Below are 22,518 nucleotides of genomic sequence, written 5' to 3' on the forward strand. Positions count from 1 at the left end.
ACAAATCATGTGTCAAAGTGTGCTGTACCTGACATGGGCACAGGGAATATCCTCCCTCTTGGAGAGAAGATGTTTTTCTGGGTCTCTGCATAAGCCTGTGGTTTATTCTCAAAGCTCATCCACACAAAAGCTCAACACATTTCTATTCCAGCAACGTGCCAGCTCATCAACTCATTCCAACAATGTGAGACATCAACAGCACAACACATGCTGCTAAAAGAGAGTGGTTTTGCTCCAAGAAAAACTCGTAATTTATAATATCAGGTTCTATCTATCTATCTATCTATCTATCTATCTATCTATCTATCTATCTATCTATCTATCTATCTATCTATCTATCTATCTATCTATCTATCTATCTATCTATCTATCTATCTATCTATCTATCTATCTATCTATCTATCTATCTATCTATCATCTATCTATCTATCTATCTATCTATCTATCTATCCATCTGTCTGTCTGTCTGTCTGTCTGTCTGTCTAATCTATCATCTTTGTGTGTGTGTGTGTGTGTGTGTGTGTGTGTGTGTGTGTGTGTGTGTGTGTGTGTGTGTGTGTGTGTGTGTGTGTGTGTGTGTGTGTGTGTGTGTGTGTGTGTGTGTGTGTGTGTGTGTGTGTGTGTGTGAGTGTGTTTGTGTGTGTTCTGTTTGTATGCACGCATGTAAAAACAAGTTTAAAACAACCCAAGTTGGGCTTAAAATGGACAAACCCAGCGATGGGTTGTTTTAAGTTTACATACGTACATACATTTTGCAAAAACAGTCATTTATGACACCAGTTACATTTTAGATACCATTTTTTAGATACCAGTGAAAATTAAAAAATACTCTATTCCAATTTAGATTGGGTTGTTTTAACTCAGCAACTGTGTTGTTTTAACCCAGCGGTTGGGTTAAATGTTGCCCAACCTGCTGGTTAATTTTATTAACTCAACTATTGTTTAAAAAATACTGTATTAGTTGCTTAAAATTAACCCACAATATGTTGGAAATAAGCATTTATTAATATGTTTAATAAATTAACATTTATTAATAAGTTTAATGAATAATAATTAAACAATGTACATTTATTAAATTGCTTATTAATAAATGTTTACCTTTTAATTATTGTTGCCTCTAGTAATTATGTGTCTGATGTTTAATTTCCAACCTATTTTGGGTTCATTTTAATCCAGCAATATAGTAATTTGGTTAGTTGGGTTAAATAAAACTGCCCAGCACGTTGGGCAAACGTTTAACCCAATCACTGGGTTTGTCCATTTTCAACCCAACTTGGGTTGTTTTTAACCCAGCAATTTTTAGAGTGTATGTATGCATGCATGTACGTATGTACTGTATTTAAGTATGTACTGTATGTATGTATGGAATACAAGAGGAAGATTTGCATCACTTGCTGCCCTATAGCAAATGCATGATAATAAAATATAATATAGCTGAAAATGAAAAAAAAAAATAATAATAATAATGCGTCTCCATAGATTATTTTAAGTTTGTGCTGCTTTAGATTTCCATCTTGGATTTGACATAAATTAAGATATTTCATGGAGTCTAATTAGACCCAATTAATTACAATAATTTATGAAAATTATAATGCACTACATATACAAGGTTTATTGAAAGTGTTACCAAGAAGTTTTCTCGTACTTCATTCTAAAAAACATTTAAAGTTTGGACTTGTGATTTTTGTGTCCTCATTAAAAAGCTTTAACCCCTTAACTGTCACCCCCACTTTTTTTTTTAGACAAGAAAATGCACTATCCAAACTTAAATGGTTGTAATTCAAGAATACTTTGGAGTATAGACAAAAGGCTGGTCTTGTTTTAAAGATGAAATTTGGCAGATTATTATAGATGTGAAATAACTTATGTAAGTGAAACAGAAAAAAAGTTATAGAAGTTTATGTTTATGCAAATGTAAAATGTAAAAATATAATATTTTATATTTTACATAAAATATATATTTTACAAAACAAGTTTTACTCTAAAGCTGCAAGGAAATCAAAGCCAAAAATCTGAACAAGTTGTGTTCCAAATTTCAGGTTGATATCTCAAAAAATGAGCTTTCAGTAAGATTTTGTTTGGGCGCAGTACCACACTTTTTCACTAGATGACAACCAAGCTCCATTGGTGACCATATAAAGGCGCCTCCATTTTCATATGGTTTGAGTGATCTGAACCATATATTTCCATTATTTTCATACAATTTATGAAGTAGATATCCTATATAGAAGTAGTATGGGAATTTTCGCAGAATTTGATATGAATTCAGCCTCTAATAAACATAAAAATAACATGTATGTAGGTTATAGATCACCGCCACAATCATAAATGTATTTTTTTTTTTCTATTAAAAACATTTTCAGACCTTTTTTTCTCAAAAAATTGAATGGATGTTATCTTTTGAACTCTTGGCATGAAAACAAACATGTTTCAACCAATCTTTAATGATTTTTCATGTTCATTGCAATTTCAAAATAAAGGTCTGAACATGCCTTATGAGTATGAAAATATGCTTGTTGCAAATTGATAAATTACTGCTCCTCTGTAATTTATTTTGGAAATCAGTCACCAAATATGTAAACTAGAGATTCTAAGCTTTCAAATGATATATAGTTTGTCAAGATTCGTTTAGGTTTAGTATAGAATATTACTGTTTTAAATATGTAATGGCAAACGTCCCACCTGTGGGACGGTGACAGTTAAACCAGCAGGTAGGTTATACCCCATTGAGTGTGGTCAGGCCATGGCACTGCTGCAGTTATGAGCTGAAGCCAGGGAAATATTCTATTTATATGTTTAGCTGCATTATTTTTGCATCATTGAGATACTATTATATATATATATACTATTATATAAAAATATATATATATATATATATATATATATATATATATATATATATATATATATATATATATATATATATATTTATATATATATTTATTTTTTTTTTTTTTTTTTTTTTTTTATTAATTATTTAAATTTGTTTTAGTTTTAGTTAACTAAAATAACCCTGAGCAGCATGTGCCTGCAGACAGCCCATTCATCCAAGCAGCTTTGCCCTCATAACTGAGGATTAAGATTTAACAATGGACGCATTCCTGAACATAAATAAGGAGGAATAAGAAAGTGTTTTGTTTGTTTGTTAATTTTTTTAGGTTTTATAACATTGTTTGTCTCTCCAAACATCAAAACCTTTTTCTATTTTGAAATGATTATTTACTGTAGATTGTGGAAGGATTATTTCTGAAAAATATTTCAGAGCAAATATATATGATTGACTCCAGAAGATCTGAGAATGGTATTGAAAACAAAATTTGGTGCCAGTTATGCTAATGTTATGATACATTTTCTGTTGTCATTTCATATAATTTAGGAACTTTCAGGGCAACAAATATGGGATTTTCAATTGTCAAACTATTAACCTATTCCTAAACTGTTTAATTTTAACCCTAATACCATAACAATGGGAATTCTAATTGTATATTGTATTTCACTATTAGTGACTTTTTTTCTCTTTTAAAATATGTTTTGTGCTAACCTTGTTATGTTTTTGGGCTGAATGTTACAAAGGTTGAAGTTACAAAGGTGCCATGAATAAGATCCTTTTTTTTTTTCCCGGGAAAAAAGAATTGATTATGATTTTCCCCAACAGAGCTGAACTAAGTTGGCTTAGTGAGACTAATATAATCTGTAATCATAATGAAATATGGACAATAAATTTTGTTAACTGTGTTTGAAACTTGTGCAGAAAATGTCACTCCCTTCAATATGATGTCATAATATGGAAGCTTCTGCCACTGAATAAAATAATGTAAAATATAATTGAGAATTTTTATCTCGCAATTGTGAGTTTATATCCCGCAGTTCTGACTTCTCAGAATTGTGAGATATAAACTTGCATTTTCAAATTATAAAGTCCAATACTGAGGAAAAAAGATCTAGAATTTAGTTTATATCTCGCAATTCTGAGAAAAAAAGTTTGAATTGTGTGGTAAAAAGTAGCAATTACCTTTATTTTTTTTATTCAGTGGCGGAAACAAGATTCCATATTATCACATCATATTGAATGGAGTGACATTTTCAGCACAAGTTTCACTTTTTTTTTTTTTTTTTTTTACATTCCTGTTCCACATGTACTGTACATATTATGTACTTTTTATAGTTACTTTATTACCTAGTTATTGTAATTGTATAACCCTGAATCTACCCCTAAAAGTAATCTTAAATCCATGTACTGTAGTTACATTACCAGTACTTTCTTTGGTAAGTACACTGTAAGTACACGTTTTGTAAAATAAAGTGTAACCCAAGTTTGAAAGAGTTATAACACACAATTGCGACATTATATCACACAGTTCTGAAAAAAAAAAAGTCAGAATTGCGAGCTTATGCAATTCTGTAAACTTTCAATTGCGATAAAAATAAGTTGCAGAGTCAGTGGCAGAAACAAGCTTCCATATCATTAAGACCAGACCATTATTTTGAAAATGGGATGTCTCAGCATAAGGTTTAGAGCAGGGACACAGACAAATTATTTTATTCTATATGTAAAGGACTTACAAAGAAAGAATTTTAATTTCATAAGCAATGTTGCAAAAGGATCCAGTGTTCCATGTACATGTTCCATTTACAGCTGCATACATAAAATTTGATTCCATTCAGAAATTTTACAAAACATTGCTATATATATTATAATATAAATGACAAAGTATGATGATATATGTGACCCCAATATATATCATTATGTCATGACAAGAAACTCATAAGAAACAGTGAGCTCACAATGACCTGCCACTCTAACAATGATTCTATGTAACAATGTTCTAGTCTGAGGAACCACATTAACCATACCATTTTTCCTTGAGTATAATATATTACTTCCTAGCTTATACTGTAGTTGTTGGATTGGATACTGCTTGAATGTCATTCTATAAATGCGTAAATAATACAAATAAATGTATTAGATCCAGGAAATAACTGAAAATGAAGATGGAGTTGAACCTAATGTAAAAAAAAAAAAAAGACCTGTCGATGTTTACAAACAGCATATAATACTTTTATCAATAAATGTACAAGTAGAAGTTATAACTTTACAAACACTGTTACTTTGGTGCAATACACACATTCGACTTTGCAAAATTACTGGAAGCCTAACTTCAGATAGTGGTCTCCTGGTCTGGATTTTCATTGCATTTTACAATAGCTGAAGGCACATTCCCATTGCCATTAGAAACACCACTGCCATCCTGTTCTTGAGCTTTTAACTGTTCCTTTAATGTGAGCTTCTTTTGAAGATGAGACAGTCTATTGTACAGGACTCCCCACAACAGGTAGGATGCAGCATACAGGCCATAAACAAGACCCAAGAAAGAATTTCTGTAGGGCAAAAAAAGAGAACAGAATCTGTAGTTATAAAATAACATTTTTGTACACTATCTGTCAAAAGTATGGAGTAATTACAAAAAGAAACAAGAAGAAAAATAACTTTATCACAAAAACCCAAATTCTGCTGTTTTTGGCCCTAGCACAAAATAACAAGCTAACATTTCACTTCATACACTAATCATATCATCTGCACATGGGAAAGTGTGAACAAGTACAGGTAAAATCACTTTATAAGAGCAAACTAATTGCTTTAAAAGGAGTGGGGGGGGGGGGGGGGGGTTCCAGTCATAGTATTCTTGTGTTACTAATGGTTGCCTCCAAAGAAAGACATGCAGCCATCAAAATGGCCGGAAATTGCTGAAAAAGAATACTGCAAATGAAAGAAGCATTTACCAGATCATCAAGAACTTCAAGGAAAGAGGTTCAGTGAAGAAGGCTTCAGGATGTCCTGGAGTGTCTAGCAAGGGGCAGGACTCCTTCTGAAGACTCAGCTACAGAATTGTGTCACCACCAGTGCAGAGCTTGCTCAATATTGGTGGCAGGTGGTTTCGAGTGCATTTGTATGTACAGTGAGGCCAAGACGTTTGGACAATGGCCTGGGGTCAAGAAAGGCAGCAAAGAAGCCACTTCTCTCCAAGAAAAACCTGAAGGACAGACTGAAATTCTACAGGATGTACAAGGATTGGACAGCAGAAGACTGGTGCAAAGATATCTTCTCTGATGAAGCCCCCTTCCGACTGTTTGGGACATCTGAAAAATCAATTGCCTGGAGAAGAAAAGGTTAACGCTACAACGAGTCCTGTGTAATACCACCAATGAAGCATCCTTAGTCTATCCATGTGTGGGTTTGATTTTCATCCAAGGGAGTGGGCTTATGAAGAAGAAGGTATGACGGATGGAGATTAAGATGATAGAGGTGGAGCCAAAGAGCCGGTGAAACCAAGTGACTCTGAAGCACCATCTCAGGAGACAGAGGCAGAGCTGCAGCGATGAGCTCCCAAGGTGGAGCCAGGGTGCCAGATGACTGAGGCAGAGTGGAAGGCTGAGGTGCAGCTGACGGCCCAGAAAGCCATTGCATAAGCAGAGTGACATCTGACCAAGGTGGAGCCGAAGGGACGAGGAAGCCCAGTGGAGTCATGAGAAGATCTGAGGTGCATCCACACAGCACAGTGGAGCAAACAAAGTAGCAGCCGAGGAGCAGAAGGGAATCAACGGATGGACAATGGCTGACTTTGGAAAAGGCGGCGGAGACACAGGAGAATTGGAGCTTGGTGGGACTAAAAGCTGAATAAAAGACAGCTCAAACATGCATTTTAGTCTAGGACTAGCCTTGTCTGTGAAACTGGGGAAAAGCTATTCATTAATTGTACTGTAATTGCCCACTAGCTACAAACAAAGGGTTCACATTTATGGCAAGCTGCCATGTTTTCAGAAGGATGTTCCTGCTGTGCTGCAAGTATTTCATGCTTTCATGAAAGCTTTTCGTCAAATGAAATTCAAGGTCATATCATTTTTTCAGTGTTATAATGCTTTCACCTTTTCCAGTACTATAATGACTACAAATAAATTATTGGTAGGCTAATTTCCCTAAAAGTGCAAAATCAGGGACTCTAGCTAGTCTGAAACAGTTTTTTTGCCAATGGGTGAAGTAATCTTTTTGTCTGACCAATGATGAAGGAAGTGTTTTGGAAGCGTAATAACAAGAATTATTATATTTACAATTATGTTTCAAGGTGATAGTAATGCAGAAATGTCCCCTTTAAAGAAGAATTGGTTTAACTTTTATCTATTAAACTTCTAAAAGTGCCAGTGTAAGTTTACAGTACTAACCTGAAGGCACCTGTTTCGTAGATACGACACGCTCCTCTCCCTCCACATTGTTTTGTGCCCCATTTCAGACAAGTCCTGTCAATCAAGGCTCCGAAATAAATTGGAGGGGGAATGCCACCTAGAAAATTTTCTCAGATCAGCTGAAGATACTTTTTTATGCGGTTTTATAATCTTGTGTTAAGAATGAGTACAAAAGAAATCCTCTTACCCAGTGTCCGCACAACCAACATATACATACCAAGAGCCAAAGACTTCAGTTCTGGTGTTATGGTTCTAAGAAAGATTATTCATTTTTAAACCAAAAAATAAAAAAAAAAATCTCATTCAGAAAGGTCCTGAAATTGTTAAACAAAGATTCTCTAGATTAGATACCTGAGCAGAATAATGTAACCTGGTGTGGCCCCACAAGCCGAAATAAAGGCACCAATGACTGACACCACCATGTAGAACTTAAACATGTAGTCACAATCATTCTTTCGAGGACACTGGCCCAGCACTGCTGACATATTTGCATAGGGGAAAGACGACTCTCCAATACAGGTGCAGTTGTGGAATACCTTTGAAAAGAGTGAGACTATGTTAGCTTTTGCAATACCAGCCAATTCATTATTATTATTATAATTATTTTTAGGATTCTTAAAATTTCTACAATGAACAAATTTAGTTTAAACAAAAATATTTAACACCAATTCTGGGACACTAATCAAATGTAAGCAAACCATGGTTACTCTTTTGTACAAAAGGTCAGATTCTTCCACTGAGGCACACAACATGCTCTTTGGAACATACTCAAAACATGCTGGCATAACATGGATCATCAGGTTTACTAAACTAGTCCATACAATTTTTATTAAAGTTGCAAAATAGAAGCAGTTTCAGTGGTCTTGGACCCTATGATCTAAAAGAAATGCATTTTTAGGATTTCACATCATTTATTTTTTTTAGGTTGACTATAATTACCCTTGCCCATCGTCTATGATTCAGTCAAATCTTGTTGGCTAAAATCTATTTCACAAGGATAATGTCAAGCAGTTTCACGTTGATGTACAGATGTTGTATACTGTTTTTTAATTGTACCACAATCACACACACACAAAAGTAGAAAAGTCTGTGGCCAAAACAGATTCAGCAACAGGCATATATCTATCTGGGAAATTGGGAATAGCTTACCATCTCCCTGCCAACCCCAGTGGAGGTTTGGCAGCCAGCGAGGCAGGGGGAGGCATAGGTCATGCCATTGCTGGCGCATATCGGATCCCAGTGCTTGAGAGAGCAGGAGCAACCGATGTTACACTGAGAGATTAGTGTATTCTTCTGGTAGGACACCTCTGGAGCCCTATTTAAAAATAAAAATTATTGTATGGTTCTTGGCTTTCAAAAAAAAAAAAAAAACAGAATTATTGTTCAAAGACCACATGCTTAACAAAACACTTCTTGCACTAATGTTATTTAAACCTTTGATTTGGTCAGAGGAAATTATAAAAATAAATTGCAGCAAAAGAAGTTAATGTCAAAATTGCTACTGTTTTTTTGTTTTGTTTTGTTTGTTTTTTTTCATACACACAAAAAAATTGGAGCCTCTGAGACCTAAATGGGGCATGAAGGTTAAAAGATGCCATTCATTAATTCCATTGACCACTCAAAGCTGCCACCAAAAAATGATGATAACCAACACAATGAACTGTACTATTTCTGCAGTGTTTACCCTTGATATGACACTGTAAGTCCAGCCACTTGTGAGTTGTCACACTGCAGGAAATACTGAATAAGCATCGAAGAGAAAGCCAGAACAGAGGCACCTATGCAGATCTTGGCTGCTCCGAGAACATTCAGTTTGAACTTCTTCATTATAAACCCTCCAGCAACGATTCCCAGTGCCACAGCTGGTAGATTAAAAATGCCTGGAAAGACAAAAGATGATTAAATTCATAAATAAAATTGTTATACATGCATTTCAACTGAGTCCTCAAACCCATAACACAGTTTTGTTTTTATTTAGCATTTAGCATAGCAATTAAACTTAATGTAATTATAATATTAAATATATATATATATATATATATATATATATATATATATATATATATATATATATATATATATATATATATATATATATATATATAATGTTATATTATATTTCATTTCATTTATCTTAAAACATATATAATCTTAATCTTATCTTAATAACATATATAATGATATAGTTTTAAGTTTAATTCTTTGAAGGAATGTGTAATTTTCACCTTTCAACTGTATGTCCCACTTTACAACTACTATGTACAATTTATTTCATTATTTTATTTTGTTTTATTTTATTTTTTGTTGATGTGTGATGTGTCAGCTAGTTTTTGTCAAAAACATTTTTTACATATAAATAAGAGGTACACAATTGGCCTCACTATGTGTATTTATATGGATATTAATTTTAAACAGACTAAAACAAAGTCAATGTACAATAAATGTAAACCCACCGATCATAAATATGGCCCTTGATGCTGATTGGCCATAAGCTTGCTCCATGAACTTTGGTTTGAATGTGATCATTCCTATGAAACCATTGACTTGAATGAAACCAGTGCACATGATGAGCAGGTAAGTCTTGTTGCTGAAGAGTTTCTTCAGTGATGGCAGAAAATCTAAAATATATCAAGAAGCAGCTTTATACAAGGGTCATGTATGCCCAATGTCTCAACCAAATCCTATGAATAAACAAATATATATAGGGGTCTAACAATACCCTCATGTCACAATCCGATGCATATAACAATACTGAACTCACGATACAATATTACTGCGATATTCTTAAGACATATGGTAAAAGGTTAACAAAAAATTTTCAGTTGATTCAAATACTAAATTTAATTTATAAGGGCTTTTGCACCGAATAGATAGTTCTAGGAACTTAGTTATAGGAACTGGCCACTAGGATAGTTCCCAGAGAACTAATTTCTCCCCCAGGCCAAGTTCCTGGTTGCATTCGCACTGGGAATAGGAACTCTGAAGCGGCTGACAGTGGCGTCTTTAAGCATGACATTTACAAATGCAAAAAACTGCTGGATGGAGGATGCTGTGATCAGAGCTGCATTTATTGTGAGTCGTGTGTTTCGTGATAACGGAGAGGGAATATAAATGCATAATTTATGCGACTGAAAGAGCAAAAAGTGGGGATAAGAGATTAAATCTCCTATGACAAATTTCAGTATTACATCTCATCGAGGTAGAGAAAAGAATACAACTCTACAGACAATAGGTAAATGCCATTATCGTTGTTTTTCATGTTCGTGAAGTAAATATTTTTTACATGACTTTTTAAAAATGCCGGGTGCCAGTGTTTGACATACGTTTGACCAATCAACGTACACTTACATCACTGATAGTTCATATAGTGCTGGTTTAGACCCTACTCTGAAGTAGGAGCTAATAATTCCCCTAAATGGAGTTCCTAGAACTAAAATCATTCCAAGTTCCTGCGGTGCGATTGAGAACAGAATAGGCTAGAAATTAATAGGCTAGGACTTGGTGCTGGTAACCCAATGCACAAGACAGTGGTGACACCAGAATAAAAAATATTCATGATTCTGATGCTGAAACAGATTTATTTTAGATGAATATGTTTGCACTCTGTCACTGACTAGATATAGGCTATTTAAAATAATGTAGGACACTTTTTACTGGTAACATAAGACATTTGGCATTATCAGGACCCACAAATATCCCCCCATTTCATTATTATACATTATATTCAACATCATATGTAGCAGTTTACAGTTTTTCTCAGTCGCTTTGGTACATTTCTCGAATCAAACTCACAATTTGCAAAACGGTAAGTGCATTTCTCAAAACAATTTGTACAAATAGCAAAACACCATGGATAACCTGCAAAAGCCACTCTCTTACTCAAAATCCTTAGTTCATCTCTCAAAAGTAAATATCTGTGTCAATGAACATGTCAGTGCCATCAGAATGACAAGTCCTTGTGTCATTGTGTACGGATAAGACAGTCAAATTGTTTAGTCATGTTCTCAATATAACTGTTTACTCTGGAGGGACGTTCTGATGGAAACTATGGCTAAAGTTTTGATGACAATTATTGTCAATTATAAGTTACATCTTAGTGTATGTGTGAGTGTAATTGCAAGAGAATGGAAAAGATTCATATTTACTCTCTTACTGTTTGTACTGTATTTTATTGACAGAACATGTCATTGAGTCATTGAGTCATGTCGTTATTGAGTCATGTCATGTCGTCAAGATTCACCTGGGAGCAATTTACCAATTCAGGACAGATTTAGAAAAAAGTCTAATGGAAATATAGAAAGTATAGAAATATGCTTGACATATTATGATAACTTGTTCAACCATTTTGCATGTAAAGACTTATGCTATGAGCTTGTGCCTAAATGTTGTGGGGGGTGAGACTATTCAACAGAGACCCAATATAATACATTTTGATCAACATGACATAAGCAACTGATAATGTAGGAAACAACAGAGAATTGTACATAATCATTTGCATGGATGTACCAAAGCATTTGCAACTTGTTCAAAGAAATGAGAAACTGCTTTTTTGATGTGCACAAGTGACACAATGATGTGAGAATTGAACAGGTAGTTTTGAGAATTTCAATTCTGATCTGAGAAATGTACCAAAGCGACTGAGAAAAACTGTAATGTAGTGTTGACACTAAAACTTTTTTTCTCACACAGAAAATGTCAATGCATAGTTACTATCCATGATACATATTGTTGCATTTTTGTATTGCGATATATTGTGACAAGATATATTGTTACACCCCTTATATATATTTAAATTATAATGAAATGCACACCTTTAGCCAGAGCCACCATGGTAACTGGAGCTGGTTTGTTGGGAGGAGTACTGTTGTTGTCAGGAATGAAGCGGTCCTGTTCACCTTCTAGAACATTCAATTTTTTCTCTGTTTCAGTCTCACCCTGCTTAGGAAGAGACTTGGGAAGGAACCAAAATGGAATTCCAGCCAGTATCATCACTCCACCAGTTATCAAAAAGCCCAGCCACCAAGCGCCAACCCAACGTGTGTCTTTGTGGTTGATGTTGATGGTATCTTAAAACAGACATTGACATTTTGTTCATAAACCAGGCAGTTTATAGTTTGAAATCCTAACAATCAGTATGACCAAAGACCCTTTATGTCAGAGGGTAACTTACTGGGTCAGCCAGTCAGTTATTATATAGAAGACTAGTTGAAGTTTACTCATACCACACTGCAAATTTGTCACATATATGCATATCATAAAGTCATGTCATTCATTAACATCACATATAATCACACTGACTTCAGGTATTAATAAGTATTACTGCATGCAGGGTTATGATCAGGAATTCTCTTGGGCAAACAGAGTGCTTTTTAAAGTTAACCTTCTGAACCAAATTAGCAGAAGTGACCTGGTCAATCGATTAGACTATAGGACAAACATCTACTTTTCACAGTATTTGCATGTAACAAGTAACTATGACACAGTAAACCTTAAGGTACAAATGCTTTGTATATATCAAATACCTTTGAGAAAGGTTGCTGGGAATTTTTTTTTTTTTTCTAGAAATGTGCAAAATATTAACATCATGTCAGTATTGGTCGATTAAATTTTTTGCAGTGCCAAAAAATCTTTTTCTTGATTTCTATTTTTGGTTTTCTTGAATAAAACATGCTTAAAGCGAGGTACAATACATTTACTTAATAACTTGATTTACTTAAACCAACATTGTGTAAAATATACAAAATATAGAATTTATCTTGACTATACAAGTAAAAAATTGCCAATGGGGTAATACAAATTATTATATTATATTATATTATATTATATTATATTATATTATATTATATTATATTATATTATATTATATTATATTATATTATATTATATTATATTATATTATATTATATTATATTATATTATATTATATTATATTATATTATATGCACAATTTTGTTTGCAGATTGTTTAGATTGAATGCTTTTATTAAGGTAAAATTTATCAATTTATAATATTGGCTATATTGTTTATTTAAAAACATTTATTTTTATATTTTTATTCACAAAAAAATTATTTAATATATATTAAATAATTTTTTTGTGAATAAAAATATAAAAATAAATGTTTTTAAATAAACAATATAGCCAATATTATAAATTGATAAATTTTACCTTAATAAAAGCATTCAAACTGAACAATCTGCAAACAAAATTGTGCATATAATATAATATAATATAATATAATATAATATAATATAATATAATATAATATAATATAATATAATATAATATAATATAATATAATATAATATAATATAATATAATACATAAAGAAAATACAGAGATATATAGAATATAGACTGTTTATGTATGTTTTATGTATTTTCTTCCCATATTCTTCTAACCACGAAAAGCTATTTCATCACCAATTTGGCCTAGGTATAATCTTATGTAAGATCAGTATAGGACAAAGAGCCATTATCAGTTCCAATCTTCATTGGTTGAACAGGTCAATACCAGCATCTGATTGTTTAGTTTGACAAAACACTCTTACCTAAGTTCACTGCTCCGATGTCCACATACAGCTTGGCACAGAAAGATCCTAACATGAATCCAAACATGGGTCCAATTATTCCCACAGTCTGTATGAGAGCTAAAGAAAGCACAACATCAATCAGTAAACAAGAATGCTGATTCACACTGACATTGTCTTACAGTTTTCTCAATTGTTTAAACACAATAACCAGGCTTTTGAACTAAAATTTCACAACACTATACACTTTAAAATATAATCACTATTCCCCTGTGTCAGATCTGTCGAACTATCACTGCAAAACTCTACATACAAATTCATTTCTCATTGCCTACACCATGTTGTCATTTAGAAAGAACTAGCATTCAATATTGTTCACTCAAGTCAGCATAGCTTGAGCTCAATTAACACACAATTACCCAGATGGTAACACTAAAAGTCAGAACTGATCACACACCAATCAGAATCTTCAATAGATAGATAAAAGGGCCAGATTCAGTTCCTTCAGTTTAGGACAATGGATCCAGAGAAATGTGATAGAAGTGGTCAAGGACATGAGGAGGAGGTGAAAGAAGAGGATGAGGGGCTGAAGATTGAATGTTTTTTAATTGAAAGCTTCATTTTGACCTGAAAATAGGAAGTTTGGGGAACTGGGTGAGAAGTTAGAGTGGATTTGTGTTTAGCATTTCGAGAAAAGGAGGTATAATTTCAAGAAATGTGTTTAAGCAATCGAGAAACTGTTATCAGAGAAAAGCAGGCGAGTGTTGTTTATCACAACATATTTCACTCCCTCCCGCAACCACCCCCAAAGTTTACTCTCTTAAAGGGGTGGTTCATCAACTATTTTCAAAGGCTTGATTGTGTTTGTGGGGTGAAGAAAATAAATAAATAAATATATATATATATATATATATATATATATATATATATATATATATATATATATATATATATATATATATATATATATATATATATATATACATACATACATCACTGTTACAATTCTCCTAAAAATACTCTGTTGAGTTCCTGGTTCTATGAAGCCCCCTCCCTCAGAAATATGCAATGGGCTCAGATTGGTTAGCTGGACCACTGTATTTTGATTCGCTAACCGCCTAGTGCATGTTCTCCGGAAACGTCACGTCACTTACCATTACGGGTAGTTGCATGTGCTCCAGTGTATTGTAAACAATGGCGTCAATATTGCCTTATCAATTTGAGCCCGATTCAGACCCTGAGAATATTGAAGAGGAACGAGCAGAACCTGTGCAAGCACAGCTCTTACAGGATGTTTCAGAATGGTATGTTTTTTTGTTTGAAGTTGTCTGTTATTTGTAAATACTACTGCTGTATATGTTAGTTATATTAAACAAATTGAAAACAAATAAACAATTATATACACATATACAGTGCCCTCCGTAAGTATTGGGACAGTAAAGACAAAATTGCTCGTTTAGCTGTGGTGTCAAGACATCTATAAATATGATTAGAAGATTAAGCTTCATCCCTCTGCCTAATTTGAGCTTATAAGTTTTGGAACGGTTTAACTTAAAGCAAATGTAAAAGTGTAAAAGCTAATATTTAATTTTAAATCCCTTGCAAGCAATGACAGGAGCAAGTCTGTGACCCATAGACATCACCAGACTCTTTGGTTTCACGCTCTTTTAGGCCTTTAATATGACCATTTTCAACGGTTGCTTATTTTGGGGAATTTCTGCTGCATTAAAGGCCTGAAAAAGTATTTCAAAGTGTGAAACCAAGAGTCTGGTGATGTCTATGGGTCACAGACTCACTCCTGTTATTGCTTGCAAGGAATTTACAATTACATTTTAGCTTTTACACATTTACATTTACTTTATGTTAAACCATCCCAATACTTATGCTCACATTAGGCAGAGGGATGAAACTCTAAAAGTGCTGTACTTCATTTTGTGTTGAAACAGCCAGTAATAAAATCTTCTGTCTCATATTCTGCCTCCCTTCTACCACAAGGGATACTGTGGCCTGTAAATGGAAATAACCATAAATTACAGTACGTTATTAAAATAAGGGACAATTGCCTTCAAAGTTTTTGTTTGTGTAATTGAGTGAAATCTTATGGGGCGGCAGCGTAACTAGCAGGACATTAAAAGGCTTAAATGAATGCCAGAATTGGTAATAAAATACTTGAAACAGGTAATCAATCATACCCAGGTAAAAAGCAGTGTTTTCCTGCCTTGAAAAGTCATCCAGGTAAGACAACCCAAGAGGCATGACGGGTGTCTCTCCCACACCACGAAGCATGTTCCCGAGGAAGACAAAAAGCCACAGGGAGGAACTGGCTGCTTTCTCACACTCTAAAGGGACAAAAACAACACAAATGAACAACTACACACATGACTCTGTTAACACACCTCAAAGCATCTCAATGAAAGATCAAAGTCTACTTTTGGAGATTTCAAACGTATCAATTACACAAAAAAGGATCAATTCCAACATATTAGGCTTCCCAAAGTTCAGAAATACAAAGATAGATAAGCAATCTAGAGTGAAAGTTCAGTGTTGCAGGGGATTGTGGGTAATACAATCATATTACAAGCCAAACATGACAACTGATTTAAAGCTCCACTTTCCCAACTTATGTCTGGTACCTTCTAAGAATAACCGTTCTTTCATATGAATGTGGATGCCAGTAAATCTGTATATGTCTGCCTCACATTTCTGTTATTTAAAAAAAATTGAATGCAATTTTTATAATTTAACTGAAAATAAACTATTAGATTTTTATAAGATTTTTGGAAGAAGAAACTTAAGTGGAGAGGCATTGTGAAGGCCCATCAGCTTATTATTGTAATGTTTTTTGTTTTGTTAATTGCAGTATGCCTGTAGTTTAATATCTTATCTCAGGTCTGTCTCATTGTTAAGGTCGAACAACTTACCTGCTTGACTTTCCGCTGTGGGAATTTCATGATCTTGTGCAAGACTCACATTAGTTAAACATGGTAGGGCACTCTCTGTCCCATTGGAGGCAGACAAATGTGAAAGTGTTGTCTCGTATTTGTACCTGTGGAAAACAAACACACGTTTGACACATATTTGTCCTATTATTTGAAACTGTTATATTTGAACTGTGAACTTGCTGATACAAATGTGGTAACCAAAGTGGGTTACAGAGTAGTTGATCTGCATTACTAAAAACCCTGCATTGCCAAATGTTAAAATATGTTTATGCAAGTAAACTTACAGTCCTTGAAAGAAATGTGGCGCTGCAGTTATGAAGGATCCCATGGCCATGAGTAAACACCCAGCTCCTATCAGCCGTGGTCTATGAAGTTTAGCACCAAAGTAACTCACAAAAGCTATTACAAGCAGATTACCTGAAAAGAATAACAATAGGTATCCTATTAAAATCACTGCTCATTTTATATTTCCCAAGAGTTAACAATATAGCAAATTTACTCACAATACAAAATAGACTTATGAAACAGTGTGGCCCCTGAAAATACAATGGCCCTATAAAATGTTTGGACACTTAAGACACATTTTAAAATCTATCAGTGTCACCATATTGGATATTCATTTTCAGAAATTCACAAAAAAAAAAAAAAAATGAGACCAGGTGGTTAAAAGTACATTGTTTACTTAAAACATCAAGCCAACTGGCATCTGCAATGACACTCATATATTACGTTTCACTTAAGTGTCCATATACTTTTTGGGGCCTAAGTACAGTATTTTCAATTCAATCTCATGAGAAATTATATGATTTGTTCTCCTAAATCTATCAGGAGTAAGAAGACTACAAAAACTTTTGAATTAATTCAAACAAATTTATACACATTAGCCACCAGTTCACCAAAATAGAGTGTGTTATGAAGGTATTTGTTTATAGTATTCTGCTACATTAAGGCCCAACATACAGTATGTCATTTAAATTCTCACCGATTTCAAAACTTCCATCAATGAATCCAATCAGCGAGCTGGGAATGTCAAAGCGTCTCTCAATCTGTGTGATGGAACTTTTCATGTAGCTGCCCTGAAAAGCTTTGGCAAAGAACACAAAGCACATGGCAGCCAAAAACATCTGAAAAAGGAAAATATAAAATTTTTAGAAAACAAAAGTAAACATGACGGTCCACCCCTAAACCTGACTGTTTGTGGGCAGTGAGCAGATTGTACAAAAAACAACAAACAACAACAACAACAACAACAAAAAAACATATGAAAAAGATTGTACACAATAGATAATTTAAAAAAAAAATTAGTAAATTGAACAAATTCATATGAATTAGCCACAAATTCGCCAAAAAAGATCTTCAGCTAACCAGCTGAAAAGTGCCCTCAAAAACTAGCCAGCAAATTTCTTTAGCTGTACCATAACTTATGATTCCATGATAGTGTGTTTTATAGACAGTTCTGTGGAACCAATGATAATCACTCACAGATTGCCCATTAAACATAAATAATAACTTTGATAATGACCTTTAAAAAAAAGTACAATTTTAGAACAGATGTATTCTGTAGGTCATGTCATATATGTGCATTCAATAACATATTGACATGGCATTGACACATTAGAGTACACAGGTATTTAACCCATATTTTGATGGCTAACTATTTTCTGCACATTGTATGTTCATTTTACATGAGTTAACCATTAAAAAGTTAATTCTGTAGTTTGGGTCAGAAACCATGCCATTGATTCGTTTAACCAGAAGTAAGTACACTAATCATCAACTGCCACTAAAACTCTGACTCTGCCCCAAACATTGACCTTTTAGGGGGACTAACTTCTTCTGAACGATAAGGCCAGAAAATTTCCTAGTGGAATATTTCTTGGGAATGGAAAGATTCCCACGGTTTGAATAACATTTTTGCAGGGAAAGGAAAAACGAATAATTTACTCACCCTGATGAGTAAAAAAATATGTATGACTTTCTGACTTTCTTCTAAAAACCTATTTTGTTATACTTTATTTATAGATGTCCTTGTTACAGTGTAATTATACATTTAAGTATATACTGAGTAATATTAATTAACTATATTATAACAATATTAACTTACTATAGGGTTTGGATTAGGGTATGGTTTTATGGTTTGCATAATTTAAAGCTATTACCATAGTAACTGCAGGTAACATGTGTAACAAGGACACTGTAAAATAAAAATATTTTGAGGTAAACGGACCACATTCACATGAAGCCAGAGCTTTCCCTGTCCGATCTTTTTCTTTTTTCCTCGTCTTGAGAAATATTTGGATACACACGAAACCACTGGAACCGACTCAAAACAATATATACATGCCAGATCAGTATGTGGTGCTGTAATTCTGCCACAGAGATACACTAAAAATGGAGAATAATACTTAGAGCATGCACATAAACCTTGCGTGCTGTATAAAAACTTTAGTAAAGCTTAGTAATAAAGCTTTATTTTAGTAAAGCTAATTTACTAGCTTTACTAATAAAGCTTTATTTTAGGCTTGGTAGCTTCTGCAGCACAAACACAAGCATGCAGTCCGCTATATTGTTGTTGTTGCTGTTATGTGACGTAGCGGTGTCTGACTAGGGTTGTATTATTATACTATTGGCTGTAAACGCAAGGGTGTTGCTTTCAGATTTATCCACTCTGGGACCCGGTTTAAAAAAATAGCGGTTTCCCAAAACACCGGATCCGTCTGGACGAAATGCCCTTGATGTCTCTGGATGTCCAGTGACTGTTTTTGATGGCAATGAACTGAATTCAATATAGTGGCCACAAAACATAATTGCACACTGAAGCCTCACTTGCTTGTTGTAAACAAATTATGTTAAGCGATTTTTAGTCAAGTCACCTTTATTTATATAGTGCTTTATACAAAACAGATCATTTCAAAGCACATGTACAGTGATAAACAGGAAAATAATGATTCAATGATTCAAACAGAATTTAATTTTGTTGTAAAGCAGCTCTAAATGAGTGATTATTCAGTTAAAATCAGTTCAGTGTTTATTCAGTTTGGTTCAATAACTGCTGTTAATCAATTATGGAATGATGAGTTCAATTCATCTATAAAGCAGCTCTGGAGAAAACAGTTATGTCATCATCCAGCTCAGTTAATTTCTCATTTAATAGTGTCAGTGAAGTCAAGTCGACAATATTGCACAATATTAAATGTCCCCAACTAAGCAAGCCAAAGGTGACAGTGGATGTATGAAGTCAGTTCAAGTCAGTCAAGTTCACACAGGTGTCTTAACAGAATAACCACAGCACTGTAAACCCTAACACTCAAAATATTTAATTCGTTTGAGTAGGACAAACTTAAATTAAAAATTTAATTGAACTTTTATGAGTATTTAGAACTTTCTTTTCTTTCAAGTTCACAGAACTGATATATTTTAAGTAAACTGAACTGTTTAATTGTTTTGAGTTTTATGAACATTTCTTTTAATTTAGACAAACTTAAGTTTAACTGAGCTGGGATTTCTATTTCCCAGCATGCTTTGCCAATTGCACTCGAAAGGGCGAGTAAATGCTAAAATTAAGTGTTATATTATGTTTTTTGTGCAAGATTAATGATAATTGTGAGATTCGGTAGTGATTAATGTTTTGTTATGCTAATCAGAAGAGTTTCTGTTAATGTGTGTTTTTAGAAGGTTACCATCATCGTGACAAGCAGTGCATGGCTTGGCATGTTAAATGCTTTAAATTGCAGTACTCATTCAGCAAGTGATATACCATGCTATTGTTAACATGTTAACAAATTAGCAAGTTGGCATTTTTTGAAGTTTAAAATGTAAACTAATATAATGTATGAATATTACAAAGAATATTAAAATGTAAAGGTGTGCCAGTTCTGATTACTTAAACAAACTTTGAATTTCTTAACTTAAACATTTTTTTTTAAAGTTATTCCAAAAAAAATAATAAATAATAATAATAATAATAATTGATTACTGATGATATTTAAGTTTGCAATCAATTGCAATCTTTTTTTGAGTTAGTAAAATTAGGTCAAATCCAGGTTTACACTATATGAACATGGTTCACCTATGTTTGTAAACCAGAAAGTGCCCAAATACTTGTCAATATATTAGCAATTTTATAGTATTATATAAGTAGTAGTAATATATATGCAATTTTAAAGTTTGTTGTTATTTTTGTTTTTAATGATTTGCTCAAACTGTGCTTATGCTATTTTTATTTTATATAATTTCCACTTGATTGAATATTTTATATCTATTGCAATGAAATTTACAAATCTGTGTGTGACTTAAGTGTCCAAATTTCTTTTTTGGGGTCACTATGCAAAATCTCAGAAGAATGAGCTGAAAGTATGCAGAGAAAGTCAACAGAGAGTAAGTTGCAAGTGATGGGATTAAATGAGCCATTTCATGTCTTTGATCATAATGGGTCGATGTAATCAGGAAATTACAAAGCAGTAGAAGATGAGTGAAAATTACCTTTAATTTGGAGCAGCATGGCTCTCGTGCCGTCTTCTGTTCCACGCTCATGATGCCCTGGAAGCAAACGATACGAATGAAAGATGACAGAACAGTGCAGAGCGTGTTAATACCGGATCATTATGTCCAGCATCTTGTTATTGTAGTGCAAACAGCATTTTTCCAGGATCCATTGTTCACAGGAGTAAGAAAACATCATCTGAGAGGAAAGACCCCTGAGGGTGGAGCTGAGAGTGGATTCAGAAATTGCACCACATTTCCTGCAAGAGGAAGGGTGTTTGAAAAAATCAAAGTTTTCAAGAATTATGGACAGCAGGACAAACTTTGTTGATGTTGGTTTGATGCTGAAGACAATGAAACATGATGTGAGGAATACTTAAAAAAAAGAAAGTGAGTGTTTATTTAGGCTGACTAGTTGTCACAAGTGGTTGCAAATCTAAATCACTAATAAACGGTCATATTTATACCTTTGTATGTTCACCATTTTATCCTCTAAACTTATATGCAAAGATTATATATTTCCATTAAATTGATATACATTCAGGCAAAGATCAACAATATAATGAAGGTAGATTTGCACTGAAAAATGTAATAGCATCAAGAATATTAATATAAACAAGAATAGTTGGCATAAATGTCAGGTTGAGGCAAATTATTGCATGCATTTTTTTATTTTCTTTTTTACATTTTATACATTTTTATTCAATATTGACAAAAACTATATTGTCAAATTATATTAAAATTAAATTATGTAATGTTTGCATACCTTTTATATTCGTATTATGTTTCATAATTGTTATTTACTTGTTTTTGCTGAAAATGGTAGCTGTTTAATGGCAAACTGCCATTGTGAACGTGTGACAAGCATTTATAGAAATTTTACAATGTTCAGATAAATCAGCTCTGCAAACAGGATATTGTTGTAAACAACAATCGGTCAGACTTTCAATAAAGACAGTAAGAGATACAGAGATCATATTTACCTGTGCTGTTCCCCGTGTCCCTCAGTATGGAAAGAGGACCCTGACACTTTGCTCACAGGTAAGGTCTTATCACTCAGTGTTATAACATTTCATCTAATCAGTAACCAAAGAGTCATGTCCATTTGCTGATCCTGTCAACAGATCACTTCTCTACAGTGAGGGGGGCTGGGGTTTTTCAGAGTTACAGAGGGCACAGCAGACCAGCGCTGTCTCATGTGCTTTGGACGGACAGAGATGGGACACTGCAGTGAAAGTCACTGAAGTAGTATGTGTGGTTTATTGAACAGTGAACGCTTTCACTCTAATGCCTGTACTGTATAATGACCCTTTACTCCAATGCAAAT

At 33.6% G+C, this 22,518-nt stretch overlaps 1 protein-coding gene across 2 annotated transcripts; it reads right to left on the minus strand.

Annotated features, from left to right (window-relative positions):
- Positions 1-4,524: 4,524 nt before the first annotated feature.
- Positions 4,525-22,318, minus strand: slco1d1 (solute carrier organic anion transporter family, member 1D1). Of its 2 annotated transcripts, none has more exons than XM_067392359.1 (15): positions 22,175-22,318; positions 21,192-21,451; positions 17,692-17,833; positions 16,994-17,126; positions 16,689-16,813; positions 15,960-16,106; positions 13,789-13,887; positions 12,051-12,305; positions 9,693-9,857; positions 8,924-9,119; positions 8,389-8,554; positions 7,591-7,775; positions 7,427-7,491; positions 7,219-7,336; positions 4,525-5,379 (listed from the first exon to the last, which is right to left on the minus strand). In XM_067392359.1, exons 2-15 carry the CDS (start codon positions 21,240-21,242, stop codon positions 5,160-5,162), a joined length of 2,067 nt encoding a protein of 688 aa, XP_067248460.1. In that variant the 5' UTR covers positions 21,243-21,451; positions 22,175-22,318; the 3' UTR covers positions 4,525-5,159. The 2 variants fall into 2 exon arrangements, with proteins under 2 accessions (XP_067248460.1, XP_067248461.1); XM_067392360.1 differs by having other exon boundaries at positions 21,192-21,248; positions 22,175-22,274.
- Between the last annotated feature and the right edge of the window lie 200 nt (positions 22,319-22,518).

Source organism: Chanodichthys erythropterus, chromosome 8 (assembly GCF_024489055.1).
Source record: "Chanodichthys erythropterus isolate Z2021 chromosome 8, ASM2448905v1, whole genome shotgun sequence".
NCBI lineage: Eukaryota > Metazoa > Chordata > Actinopteri > Cypriniformes > Xenocyprididae > Chanodichthys > Chanodichthys erythropterus.